Source organism: Bidens hawaiensis, unplaced genomic scaffold (genome assembly GCF_021521415.1).
Source record: "Bidens hawaiensis isolate Kalapana, Puna unplaced genomic scaffold, B.hawaiensis_p1.1 tig00046039_1, whole genome shotgun sequence".
NCBI classification, from domain to species: Eukaryota; Viridiplantae; Streptophyta; class Magnoliopsida; order Asterales; family Asteraceae; genus Bidens; species Bidens hawaiensis.
In genome coordinates, this window is record NW_027498192.1 from 20,781 (window position 1) to 36,500 (window position 15,720).

Below are 15,720 nucleotides of genomic sequence, written 5' to 3' on the forward strand. Positions count from 1 at the left end.
AATCTATCTGATCATGTGTTACCACAAAATACATTTTGTGAAATGGTGATTAAATGTGATCAGATTTAATATTCCGTTTGCTTGCTCGTATGTAGACTTGGGCAATCATTAGTTAACATTAAAAAAAATTATTTCTGATTGTTACACGTACAGTTCTCTCTTCATCTCGAAATGCATTTGTTTGTGATTACGGCTATGTGAATCTATGATATAATGCATGTTGACGTTCAATGTAAAAGAAAAGTTAATATGTTCTTGAATATCAGCGTGGTTTGGTATATAAATTATGTGTTCAAAATGAAAACTTTTTTTATCGGTGCATTGGTGCAAGATTTGCAAACAAAAAGCCAAAAACAATTTTCACTTGCTACTCGTTAAGGACTCTAACCAGGACGTTATCGGTGCTACCGCAGCTAGGCGTTGGGCGCTACACCAACGTGAGGCGATAGAGAGGGCGCCGGGATAGGACTCTGCTAGAGTTGCGGGTGTGAGGCACCATTGGATGTTATGTTTTTTATAATATTAAATAACCAGTTTTTAAGTATGTGTATTACACAAAATTTGTCAAGTAAACAAAATTGATAAAGTTTCATTATTTGAAATAATGACACAAAGTAAAGGCTAAAAAAATGAAATATATAATACAAACAATAAAAAATCTAGAATCTCAAATTTACATTCTAATGGAAAACATAAAAACGGATTAAATACCGCTATGACTTCGTAGAATAAGTAAAAACGGATTCAAAGTTCAAACGGATTCACAACAATAATAAAGCCAAAAAATTATAAGTACAAAAAATGATTTGGTAAATGTCATATGAAAAAAAGTGTCAGAAAAAGTTGTTTTTGTATATAATTTGTTTTGTTGAAATCGATTATGTGATAAATGTTTATGAAATTAAAAAAACCGGAATTGATGGTTTCCAAAAAAACAAACAACTTAGATTTATACTTTTTCAGCAAAAAACATGAATTGTAGGACTCCAAATTTTTTAGGTATATTCAGTCATGATTTTAATGTTTAAAAGTTTTTAGAATCATTATGTTTAAAAAATTAAAGATACAAAATTAAATTACTATATTAACTGAAATTTTAAATTAAATAGCAGAACTAAAAATAAATTCGTGAATTTTTATTGTTAAAAATGTTGGCTTTTTTTAATAAAAAGTAAGTACAACATAATTATATTGTTTTAAATATCATTAATGTGTGCATAGTTAATATCTTGAAATATGAAATATATTGAAAATATTATAAATCATGGGTTACATCGTTTTTATTCATGACCCATTGATAGCATTAGGGGTGCAAACGAGTCAAGCTAATCGAGATCGACTCGCTAAAAAGCTCGATCGAGTCGAGCTTAATCGAGCCCGAGCTTGAGCCTAAAATAAGCTCGTTTAATAAACGAGCTCGAGCTTCACTTATCGAGCTCGAGCCGGCTCGCGAGCTTAACGAGCCTGTCATTTATATAATTTTTTAACTATATATATACATATAATAATTATTAAAATATATAAATAATGTTATAATAGAAAAATATATATATAATAATTATAATTATATAAAAAATAATTGATAAATAATAACGGGTCGAGCTCGAGCTCTGTGTAAGTTAAACGAGCCGAGCTCAAGCCTAGTCAAGCTCAAGATTAGCTCGGCTTGTTTGCACCCCTAGATAGTATGGATTAAAGAGAAGAGAGATTATAAATTTATGAAAAAGATTTATGCTATAATAAAATATGATTAGAACAACTAAACATTATTATTTTTGTTGTTTGTTAGTATAGTAAAATTAGATAAGATATACAACCAATACCATATATCATATGAAGCCCTACTATAAAATACCATATTGTTGTGAAGAGTGAAAATAAAAAAAAAAAAGAAAATCCGCATCTCCATTACATGTGGCAATAATTTTTTTTTCATATAAAAGGGTTTTATATAATAGTATGAGTTTGTTTTGAATATAAGTTTGTATCTTTTCAATTTAATTATTTTTATTTTTTGTTCTCTATCTTTTCTTTTAGCTTATAAGGTGATCAAACTGATAACTAAGACAATTTAATTATTTTTATTTTTTGTTCTCTATCCATCACCAGTGGTAGAAGGCTACTGGAGGATGATGTTCAGTCTGTTTGTATATAGTTCGGTTTGTTATGTTAGTTGTTTTAATTGTTTATTTTAGGAACTTCGGTATTTCATATTTGTTTATTGCATTTCAGGTCATAGGTGCTTAAAGAGACTAATTTGGACATGTACGAGCACGGGATAAAAACCCGGGATGTCCAACACTCGAAACGAGAAGGAAAAATGGTTTAGCTGGTGAAGTCACCCATCGCGCTACGCGATGGGGTGTGAAGAGATGGCATCGCGCTACGCGATGCAATTTAATATTTTATTATCGTTGACTTTTGGTCCCTCGCGATACGCGACGGACCAGAAAAAGACCCATCGCGTATCGTGATGGGTCCCATAGACGAGAAAGATTAGGGTTTTAATTATATTTCGTTTTGACAACCCTAATCGTTATCAAGCAGTTACTAGAGCATTTTGAGAGCAGCAAAGGAGAAAGTCATCAATTCCAATCATCTCTACCTTAAATACATGTTCCATAACATCGAAATCAAAAACCGAGAGATAACGATTTGCAGCTAATCCTTTAGAGTCATACCCGGGATGTAAAGTTTGTAATTTTTCATTAGTTTACTCATGTATTAGTACAACTAATTGTAATTATATTTAGTTAATCTATGAGTATTGATGTTTAGTATATCCGTGCATTCAGTCGGTTTAAGTTTTTGTCGATCATAACGATAAATTTGTTGGTTGCTATAATAATTGCTCTTATGGCTGTATTGGCTAGTCATTTACAAGGAAGCATACAATTGCCCTTAGTTAAGTCACACTGCCAGAGACCGTTTGATAACAAGTGTCGTGTGTTAGCGATTGTTGATGTCTACGGTTTAGCTCGTTAAACAACCTTTATTTGACTTAGGATAATTAATCTGTTAGGTTGCATGAGAATACTGTTAATTGCTTACTTGGATTCCTGAGTATGATTTGCTTTGTTTATTGATTGAACTCTTGCTTAATTACATAATTTATATCAATACCAATTCATTTACTAGTGTGATCAGCACTTATAATTGTTACTTCATAATGTTAGGAATTAGTTTCACGTTTCACTGACCATATACTCCTCGTGGTTCGACACCCTACTTACCCTAGCTTACTTAGGTGATTAGGAACACTGATTATAATTGTTTTTTACTAGATAGCGACAATCTAGCATTAGAGGACCCAAATTAAATCCCCATTTGTGTTATTTTTAATGAACCTACAATGAAGAATTTGAGCTAGACCTTGTGCAAGATTGTCAGCTCGAATCCCTAGCCCACTTGGGTTTCGTTCCACTGTGTGTTACGCCAGAGACATTTGCTCTTGTGATGGCACAACTGTCAAGTGGCAGCCGACTGTATGGTTTCCCGTGTGAATGCCCAAGTCAATCTCTGAAGCCAACGTGAGCCAGCTTAAGACAACATAGTCTGACTAGAGTGGAGCAATGGCTCCCCAATTTAAAGAATGCGGTGGCCTAAAACAAAAGAAAGGCGTCATTCCAAAAATGAAAATAAAACAAATGAAAATGAATTAAATAAATCATTAAAAAATATTTTGTTTTCTAGTGATATATTGTATCAATGCATGGGTATTTTCTATTAAAAATGCTTTTTCTTGTTACGTTTTATAAACTATCTAAAGACGTTTTAAAAAATTATATGTAATTAAAAAACAATAGAGAGAAGAAATATTTTTGTGAATATAACTCAAAAGCCTATCTATTAACAGTACTTTAAGAAAATGTTAAAAGAAATATTTTTTAGAAGAATTAAAAAAAACATATTGAAGGAGAAGAAATTGTTTTATCCAATAAGATTGGAAGAGGAAAAAAAACGAGATTGTATTTGTTTTTTTTTAACGGCTAACATATAGAGAATTGTTTAGGTACTTCGTATGAAGTGATCTAATGGTAAAAGGTCATTGTTAGGTGACCCAACCCTGTCGCACGGAGCCCTTAAGGGCCACCGATCGTAAAGCCCAGACGCCCTGAGGATTGAATTAGAGATTACAAAGATCCCCCGTTTCCTTCATAATTGAGACACCCATACCTCCTCAAAAATGTAAAAATTAAACTTGGATCTCTACTGAAAAAACCAGATTTCTACCGCTACACCATGTTGAAATACAAACATCCATTTTAATAAAACTAGCTATAAGCATGAAGGGCATTTTCTGATTTTAGATTATTTGGCCATTTATATATTATAAGCATGAAGGGCACTTTCTGATTTTAGATTATTTGGCCATTTATATATTATAAAAATCATACGACTCGTCATAAACCATTCAAAGTGTATATTTTATAATTGGGGTAACTTTATAAAATAGTAACTAACTTTATAAAATAGTAATTAACTTTAATTGAAGATGAAACTAAATTTTATATTATTTTGAGTGTTTAATTATAATATCCATGTCATTAATTATAAATTCCATGTCACTAATAACAATGTAAATAAAAATGTCATGTCATCATAATAACCTATCAAAATGGTTAAAAAAACTTTGATTAGTACATTGGTGAAAGTTGAGTGATCTAAATGAGATAAAAAGGTTAGTGAGTAACGTAACTGATACAAAAAAAAGCTTGTGAGTAACCTAATTAACATAAAGAAAGTTAGAGTAACCAAATTGGTACAATAGAAAAAGTTTGTTACTATTATTTGAAGTTTTCCCATTTTATATTGGAACTAGTATTGTGACTCGCGGGCGTTGCACCGCGCCATGTCAAAACCATGTTTATTTTGCATTACATATTCGACAGATAGTTCACCCTATCAAAGTTTATTAAATAAATAAAAAAATAAAGTAAAAGCATATGTTGGCTTCACAAAAATAAAATCAAAATCCAACGGTACAATAATATTTTCTCTACCAAATCATAGTCACTGTAGACTCCCTTTTTTTAGTAGATGAAATCGTTACCAAGACCATGAAACCTAACAACCCGTCCAACACCGACTCATTCTCCACTGCCATTACCTCCGTCAACCACTCCGCATTCTAGAGCTAGGTTCCGGCACCGGCGTCGTTGGAATCGCCGCTCCGCGATACTCGGCGCTGACGTCACCGTGACGGACCTGTCTCACGTGCTCCCAAACATCACGTTCAACGCCGACGTGAATTCGGACGTGTTGGCGCCACGTGGCAGCGTTAAGTTGGGGGAAAGTTTAGGAAATGGGGGAAGTAGCTGGGCGGGAGTATGATCTGATTATTGGTTCAGATGTGGTGTATCATGAAAATTTGTATGAGCCTTTGATTGAGACGTTGAGGTTTCTGGTGTTAGGTGATGGTGAGAAGGTGAATAATGTTGTTTGTGTGGCCACATTCAAGAACACGTGATGGCCTACTGCTTTAATCTATACGTGGACTAAATGATAGGCATTGAATACTTGTTCAAAGAGCAGTAAATACTTGTACTTTTATCTACAGTGTTTCATGTGAGTGTATAGTTTTAAATATATATATATATATATATATATATATTTGATTCTTTTGAAATTAAATATTACTTATTTATGGAAAAACACCTGGCATGCCAAAAGTGGCACCTTACCCGCTTATGAGATGGGCCCGCGCTGGGACTAGAACTCTACCTGGTTATCTAGATTGCTCTACCATGCATGGTAGGGCTAGGATTGGAAGTTGCACAGGCTAGGAGAATAGACGCTTGCAATAAAAAAAGTTAAATGATACGGAGTAAATATGAAAAGTATTCATTTGATATATTATTTTATTTGAATTAAATTTGTAGTGACTATATTGACCAATATCGATTGTGTTCAAACGTGGATCTTGAGGTTACATGTAAGTAACTACTACAAGATAAATATGTTATATGCCATTTAACTTTGGTTAGCGGGGAAGTGTGAGTCGTCATGGAGAAGAAGTAAGCCAGGGTGAGGAATGTCAAATATATAAAAGGGAATTCAATTTGAGTTGAATAAACCAATTCCAATGCCTTATTCTAATTCGAGTTGAATTCTATTTATTCTACTTATATGAAAAAAGAAAAAAAAAAACTAATCATTAAATTTTTACAAGCTAGTACACACAAAAAAATAATAATAATAAAATAAAAAAAAGTGTTAAAATTAAAAATAAACTAAACTTTTAACAATCTATAGTTCATAATTGAAAATTCAAGATAAAGAGGGTCTAGTAATAGTAGGACTGTTCAAAGGGTAAGACCTGACCTTTTTACCTAATACTTTACCTGCACCCTTTACCCTTTTAGGAAGAAACGTGGACTCGAGACCCTACCCTCTAAACAATAAAAGGGTCGGGTATAAATAAAGATTTTAAGGGTCCTAGCTTTTACCCTTTAAGGCAGTAATCACATCTTATTTTCTACATTTACTAGTTGCATATATCATATATGACTTTAGGGGGTGTTTGGGATTGCTTATTTTCCCCTCCTTTTAACTTTTTAACTTTTACAGAAAGGAGAAAATAAAAAAAGGTGTTTGGATAAGTGAAAAGGACTTTAGGTTTTAACTTTTCATTTAGTGTAAAAAAACTGATTTTGAGAAGTTAGGAATTTGTGACTTTTGGGTTAAAATGCATGTGTACCCAAATAAGCTAATCCAAACACTTTTTTTAAAAACTTATTTTCAAAAGTCATAAGTTATAAAAGTCTTTTTAACCATAAGTCCCTTTGGACTAAATAAGCAATCCCAAACATACCCTTATCTAGAACAATTATACCTTTACTTTATAATATAGTAAAGTCTAACTTTGAAAGTTTATCAACCATTTGAACTGATGCAAATTATATTCAAATTCATATATTACATGTAGAGAACAATCTAGTGATTCCCGTATATATGTTTCCAATCAATAGTATGACCATTTATTTTTATTTTTCTTAGTAGTTGGGGAATTTCGTATGAATCATATATGAAATACAAATCTCTCTTAAATTTCAGATTGATTACGAATCTTTTGTATATCTATCTAGAAACTAGTAAAGGGTCAAGGGTTTGAAAAATGGTCGGACCCTTGAAACCCTTTTACCCTTTAAGGTGAAATTTAAATACCCTTAACCCGACTTATATTATATATTCGGGTCTAATTAAGGATTTAACGAGTCGGGTAACCGGATTTCAAGGATCCGACCCTTATCTTGCTCACCCCTAAGTAATAGCGTGGGATTATGGTCTCTCTTCAACAAAACTCCGATCTCAATAAACCGGATAAAAAAACGTAAGAAGTTTTGTCTAGTTATTATTAGATGATTAAATTATTGGGTTTTTTCTTTCCACTCACAAAATAAACAAAAAGGAAAAACCCAAATGCCCACCAAGCTCAAATGCTCGTATATCATTTTCTTTAAAGCCAATATCACATAAAAAAACAATATATGTATATTTAATTATAAAAAATAACATATAAAAAAATAAACCTCTCGTGCGCACTAGCTCCCCAACATATTTTATATCATGAAAATAAACGTCCCTTTATTTTCTGCGTCAAAAATTGACCCAAATAGTGAAATTCCAGATGACGTGTCTGGATTTCAATGTTCACACATAACCGGTTATATATTCCCAATGCCTTGACACCTTCAAACTTAACTTGGGATATCATCTAAAGCAAAAAGTAATGGGTTTCCAAAGAGGTGATGGAGTGGAAATTGTAAAGAAGGGAGATGGTTTCAAGGGTTCATACTACCCAGCAAACATCATCTCTCGGATCTCTAGCAACGACTACATTGTCCAGTACAGGACCCTTGTTGAAAGCGACCACTCTGGGCCCCTGAGAGAGATCTTATCCACTGATGAAATCCGGCCACAGCCGCGGGAGTTTCTGGTGACAGACTTCCGTTTGTCCGAGGTTGTCGATGCTTATGATAACGACGGCTGGTGGGTTGGAAAGATTATTAAGAAAATGGAGTCGGAGTACTTGGTGCATTTTGAGAAGTTGGGTGAAAAGACTGTTTTCCCCTTGAGCCTGTTGAGGCTTCATCAAGAATGGAAGGATGGTGTTTGGGTCTATTCCGACAAATAAGGTATTATGTTTTTTAATCCTGATGATTGATAAGCACTTTGAAAACACATATTCAAGAAGGGTTTGTTGACTTTTTGCAGGTCAAACAATCCCTTTTATTAACCAAGAAAAGGTATTTCAAGAATGTTTTTGGTAAGTTATTAAACAAGCTCTATGCTAAGGAAGTATATATGATATATTGCTTCCGTATACGTGTTCCCTGTGTAAGTTTTGGTGTGTTGTGTTTGATTGGGTTAAGATAAGTTGACTTTGTGCAGGGTCAAAGATTATAATGAAGGGCTGGGATCAAGCGTAGGTAGGATAAGATCTTAATGACCATATGCTAATCTTTTTGTTGAACTTAATCGTTTTGAGTTTATGAAGTGGTAGTGTTTATTTAATCAAGACTAGAATATAATGCTTTGGATGATGCATGCTTGTATAATATATTTAACTGTTTTAAGTCTTAAGTGTTTTAAGTCTTAAGATGGGTAAATGAAAAGCAGTTTGAAAGAATGAAGGTAATTTGTGTTCATGAGAGCCCAAATTCCCTTGTGAATTTCTAACAAGTACACAACACGGACGTAAAACGTAAATGAGAAATTAATATAATTTTTTTTATTAAAATATAAATTAAATGATTTTACACATTTGCATTTTTTATTTTAAAATTATAATTTTAAAGTATTAATGTGTGAACGAAAAATAAAAAATAAAAAACAATTCGGGTTAAACAAACGGTTCGCATCATGTGCGTCTTGAGTTCGATTGCTAACATGACTCGTTTAGGAGCATCTATGGGAGCTTATTTGGGGCATAAACTGAAATTTTTTTCTAGTTTCGGGCATCTTTTATTCAAGAAACTTATCGTACCCTCCTTTCCACTTAATCTTGCTAGGACTGACAACAATAAAATAAAAAGTTAATAGCTGTCGGAGGGGAAAAATGTGGTGATCCTTGTGGGTGGGGGCTCTATTTGTTCAATTTATTTATTTATCTTTTAATTAATAACTGATATATAAGTTAATCTTTTCGCTTCAGCTAGCTATTTCCTTTTTTCATTTTTATATTACTCGCCGTTCAACAATTACATGCCTATGTGATGCCACTCTTTTTTCACATTTCACCCACTATAACTCGTAGCCAAAGATGTATAAAAAGTTAAAAACATGATTATAGATCAAGTTACAATTTGGTTAGCCCTTTTCGGCTTTATGCGTATAACGTTACATATAATTTAATAAAAATCATTACACATTAAACATTGTAAATGGTGCAAATTTCAATTCAAAAGGAATAAAGGTAAACAGTAATTTTAAATCTACATGTTACATAACAACAAAACATACATGTTCCAATACACAATTATCATAACAATCAAACATTACATAATGAAACTACATTATAACAAGATGAATCAGCAATGTAGCCTACATACGTAGGTTTAGGGATGGACGGTTCCAGCTACCGGAGGAGTAAATATCCTGATGAATGGTGGTATGGTGGAGGGTCCGGTAGGGGTGCCAATGGGAAAAGGAAAGTTGGGAATTGTGGGGATAAACGGAGGCAATGGTGGTAGTGGTAGTGATGGGACACCAGGCAAGCCAGGAAGTCCCGTGGACGGTGTAGGTTGAGGCAAAGGTGGTAGTGAGGGGGTTGGGCGAGTTGCTGGAGAACCTGGGATGGGGAAGGACAAGAGACGTCGTGCCGAGGCAGTTTGGAGGTTGCCGGAGACAAAGAGAGCGGCTAGAAGGGTGAATATTATGAGGGTGGTTGAAGCCATTTTGAGAGTTTGGAATGAAATTGTTGAAGAAATGGTATATTAGGGAGAGGTTATATATAGAGGATAGTAACGTTTGTAATTATTCTAAGCATATATAAAAAATATAATTACAGATATAAAGCATGATGAAAAGCTAGTATTATAAATTTAAAATTTACCATATGGTTTATTATTTTATTTTTATCGTTTAACTTAATCTCTTTATTAGAATTATTTTGTAAATTTACATTTTAAATCTGCAAGAGGGTATAAATTTTAGTTACACGACACTGTTCAGGTGGATATAAACTTCAGTTTCCGTATATGCTATTCAGACCAAACGCAGAACCTATAATTAATATTTAATTATAACTTTTTAAGATTATGCTAGAATTTGGATATATCTTGCACGACTATTGATCAATGTAACATGCTTTATATATTGCTAGGGTTCTAGATGAATGTTATCTAGATCATTCAACATATAATTAAATGAATCGAAATCATTAGATTTGTAATCGTATTTTTATAAACGAGTTGTCTTGCAACCTAACCATCTGTAAATGTCATTTTTCTTAAAAGAATTTAGTTCAAGAGTAAAATAATCATTGCACGTGGCTTCAACAAAAGTTTAAAAGCCTTATAAGGACATACCATCTACACCTTCGGAATATTAACACTGCATTCTTGAGTTTAAAATACAAGGAAAAGAAATGATAAGATTTGATAGGGGAAGAAAGGAAAAGAAATTATATATTTAAAATACATTCTCGAGTTAAAATAAAATAATAGAAAAAAAAGTGTTAATTATATTCTTGAGTTAGATAGGAAGGAAAAGATAGGAAAAAAATTGTAACTTTACAATCATGTCCTTATTATTGAGTTAGATATGAAAGAAAAAATATGATAAATTAGTAATATTATACATGACTATAAACTTTCCTTCCGAATCAGGTCATATTTGGCTGGAAAGTTTTGGAGAAAAAAAGGCCTAACTTTTCTTTCCATTCTTTTTCTTTTCTTTTAATGGAAAAACTCAAGAATGAAAAAAGAAAATTTTTCTTATCTTTTCTTTTCTTTTCCAAACCCTTAAATAAAAAACTTAAGAATACAATGTAAAAGTGAATCTATGTTTTTTTTAAAATGAATATCAAAATCGTAAAATATACGTACATACTAGTATACTACATTACACAAGAACCACGTAGAGAGTATACTAGTATGTACGTAAAATATACGTACATACTAGTATACTCTTACTTATGGTGCCTTGCATATTTATATGAAACAAGTGCATAATGTTTTATTGGTCAAAATAAGAACCTTTTGTTTGGTTGCTTTGTACTTCCAAGATTCCAAAATCAATAAACATATGATATGACCTGCTGCTCAAAAAATAATAATAATTAAAAATAAGCAAAACATAAGAATCCAACACATTGAAAGCTTGGGAATTGTTTTCAAGGAGTTTGTGGTGAACGTTTTGTAGTGGAAGTATTTAAGTGATCGTGCATGTGTAGCGACGTAGTACTAGAAGTACTTAGGTTAGGTTTCGTGTTGTGGTTTAATTAGTCATGTCATCGTCATGTAAGCAGTAGACTTTAATTAGGCAATATTTTAACAAATACGTTGTGGGTTAACTAAGTTAAATAAATATTTAAAAAAGAACAAAAAATGTGATTGGTTGTTAGTATGAGTGGATCCCAACTTTTGAGCCTCTTGGGCGTTAATCCGATGGCGCTAGAGGTGGCGTGGGGGGGGTGTGAAGGGGGGGGGGGGGGCGGGGGGTTAGAGCTGAGGTGGTTGTATTTTGACGATGGTTTAACATGTGAGGTAAGGTTAAGCAGCAACCCCCCCCCTGGCAATGAACAAGAAGTAGTTGGTGTTTTCGAGCAAATTGAAAAGTCAAACTTGTATTGCGTTTAAAATGTTAGCAGCTTACATGCTTAGAAGTTACAACATGTGCTTAGATATGCCTTCTATCAAAGAAATTAAAAAAATTACATGTATCAAAAACGATTAGTGATATATTAATGCTTACTTTTCCTTAAGTTTTGGGCATAAAACCCAAAAAACATTTTTATTTAAAGTATATTTTTGTTCTGTAAATCTTATTTTACTATACTAATAAAGCAAAACTATGTGGACACATGGCGCGATTCTAGCATGTCCACATAGAATGCCACATAGACTCTTACAAATTTTAACAAATATTTAATTAAATAATTTAAATTAGAATTAAACCTAAAGGTTTGTTAATTTGTATTAATTGCAATATTACATTTTAAAGTTACTATAATTAAATAATTGACTATATTTTAAATTTATAGGTGTGATTATCTTTTAAGTTATTTCAAACTTTCAAAACTTTGTAAATTAAATATGTTTTAATATGTTTCTTTGCTTAATATTTACATAAAATCATCTGTTCATATAAATTCATTATTTTATATTTATTCAAATAAACAATCATATATGTTCTGTCCGTGTGATACACGGGCAACTAACCTAGTATTATAGTCAATTACATAGCATGTTTTTTAAACTGATTCTTTATTTTATAGAATTGTGGACTTGGTATTTACTATTTGTCAAAATGTTACATAAAGTGTTTGGTATCCATCATTAGCATACATTAAAAATATATTAAAATCGTATAAAGTAATTACTTATCCCTCAACTCTATTGTACTTTAGCTTGAAAGGCTCACTGCACCTTATTGTCTCACTCTGATCTCCGATGGCAACCGAACACTAGTGGTGGGTTTGTTCAAATGAAAAACGATGTGTTGTTAGTAATGATAAAGTCTCTTAAACACTGAATATCAAAGTATTTTGTTTAACATACTTTGTCTCTACTAATAAGCTACCAATCCAAAACGACAGTGTGTGATGTTGTTAGCAACCTAATCATTAAAGTTGTGTTTGATTCCTTAAATAATATGCACAAATGGAAATTTAATTCATAGGGATACATGTGGTAGCATTCCTCATGAGATCAATCGATTAAGGTAATTCCATTTCTTAAAATATAGTTATCACATGAGATCAATTGATTAAGGTAATTCCATTCCTTAAAATATAGTTATCACATGAACCACTTGTGTAAATAACTTGAAAGTTTATAATTGTTCTCATTTTTTCTAATTTCGTACTTGTCAATTTACTTTTATTAAAAGTACATACTTTAAAATATTGAAATTAATAGTAAAATAATCACACACATGTTAAAAAATTAAACCATGATAGAAGTTAATTATTCAGCCAAAAAGAAATCAAATCGCATGTTCTAAAAGCAGAATATACACCTTTTGAGTTCATGTGTGAATTGGGATTTAGTTTGTCATTAGTACCAACGTGGTTGCTTTAAATTCACATGTTGAATAATTAAACCTTGCAATTGTTTGCTTTCGGACCTTGTAAATTGGTTCTTTATTATATTATTTTAGTTAATTATGATTTTCACAAGCCAGCTAGTTGAACTAGAATCATTGGGTCGAAGGCGGGGTTTACCTTCAAAGTTAATAACCGGGTTGAAGGTAGGATACTAGGATTACACTTCCGACAAAGACCTCAAGCTGTAGACGCCTGCCGTTCCTGAGAATCATTAAAAAGTTTTAGGTCGAATGCGAGAAAAAAATTGGGTCTTTAGGTAAAAGAGTTTTTTTATTTTGTTTAATAGGATTAAACAACTAAAATTTTAAATGGGTTTACTGGGTTGTGCAAAAAAGTGTTAAAAGAATGCGCTTAAGTTAATTATTAATTGAGTAATTGGGTATAAACATTGAGGATACATTATCAAAAAAAAAAATCCCAACCCCCCTCTCTTAAATCCAACCATGTATAGACGAACCACTAACACAACGCATGGCAGTAAGACCAAGGGGTATAGCCCATTTGAGTCAACCCCCTCATTCGTCACATATGCGTCACGTCAGCCTTTTCTTCATCATTTAACCTCACAATTCATCTAAGTGTATTGATCATTCTTCTTGTTCCCCACTTTCTATTTTCTTTTTTATTTAATACAATTTATATATATAATATTTAAACGTTAATAATTAAACATTAATATAAATTATTTAATTATAAAAGAATACAATACATAACTTAAAAACATAAACTAAATATTTCATAATATTAACAAATATAAAAAAACTTAACTTATCTTTTTGTTATAAATCAAACAAGGTGTTATCCCGGTGCCTTTGTTTTAGTTGTTTCTCCGTTTAGCTAGGCGGGCGATTGTGTCGGCGTACCTTCGTTGTACTTGTTTCTCTGTTTAGCTAGGTAGTGGGTGTGATTTATTAATTGTTACAAAAGTTCATTCCATTTATGGTGCTACGTTTAGCTAGGCAATTTGGTGTACGTTTAACACCAACGCTTATCGTCTATCTCCAACCTTGCAACAATCGCGCCGGTCATATGATTCAAACATACATGAAACATAGTACGTTATAATAACTTTACCATCACACCACCCTTTCCATTACTTGATTTAGAAAGAAATCTATAAATACAAAAATCTATTTCTATTAAAAAAATAATAATAAAAAATAATTGAACCAAAAAAAACCCGACAATGAGCTGAGGATAGAACTCGTGACCCTCCATTCGCTACAACACTGCATAACCATCACACCGACTTCCATGTTTGTTACTTTTGTTACTTTCAAATATTAAATACTAAAAAGATTTCGAAATAATTAAAAAAAAAAAAAGAAACTCAGTGACTGCCACTGATTGGACCTACACTCCCCCAGCACTGTAACAGCCTTTCTCCTTTAATATATAGTATAATATTAGCGCACCACCTACATCATATTCTTCCATGATCCATCTTCTTCCCTAAAACCTAAACTTCCAATTAATCTTCCCACTTAAAATCTTCCAAATTCAACCAAAATCCAGGCCCAATCCCTTCTTCCTCCCAATTATCTACCATTTCAGTAACAAATAAATAAAAAATAAAATATAAAAAAGAAAGAAAATGAAAAATAAGTTGTGTGAGTAGCGTGGCCGTTGTGAAGCGGCTCATTTCACGTGTAAAATAAAAACGAGGGGGGCGATGTTCACTCTCATGCCGTGCGGGAGGGGGGTATATATACACTTTAGAGCCCATGTAACACACGGGATGACCTAAATAATAAAGTTACGATAAAATGCATAATGTATATGAAAAATACATTACATTTATGCTTATATCAATATTCTATGTACATAAATTGATTTTATTTATATCACAAAATGATTTTTTTCTTTTAAAAATGAACTTTATAGAAAAAATAATAAACATGCAAAAATATAAACGAGAACGCTCAATCTATTGGAAATTTCATTCTCAGTATCATATATGTATAATTGAAATAATTGTGGTTATGAACCAATTTCGGATAATACTTCTCATACAACAACAACTTTGAGCTACATTGTGAAAAAGATTTTGATATGTTTGAAGGGGCTTCTCGACTTTGCCATAATGACAACATAAAAAATAACACGTTAACCCGTTCAATTTTGTGAATGTTTTGTATAACATGCTTTGCATACAACATTTTGATTACCATTCGAGGAAAAGTCAATACTGACACAAATTTTTCAATTTTGATAAAAGTTATAAGCATTGATAGGCCTGAAGGTGGCTGTCACACCCCGACCAATGAAGGCGGAAACATCGAGGCGCGACATGATTGCTCATTGCACAATGACACTATAAAGTTACAATATTTAAACAACTCATTTAAATCCATATCATCATAAATAACACAACAATTGTTCATACAAAATGCCAGATAGATAGATAAACAAATAACTTGTTCTTTTATTTTATAATATCCTAAAGC

At 32.2% G+C, this 15,720-nt stretch overlaps 1 protein-coding gene across 1 annotated transcript; it reads left to right on the forward strand.

The window, feature by feature from the left end:
* Positions 1-7,732: 7,732 nt before the first annotated feature.
* Positions 7,733-8,137, forward strand: LOC143596092 (protein AGENET DOMAIN (AGD)-CONTAINING P1-like). The gene has a single exon (XM_077074951.1). It carries the CDS (start codon positions 7,733-7,735, stop codon positions 8,135-8,137), a length of 405 nt encoding a protein of 134 aa, XP_076931066.1.
* Positions 8,138-15,720: the final 7,583 nt, after the last annotated feature.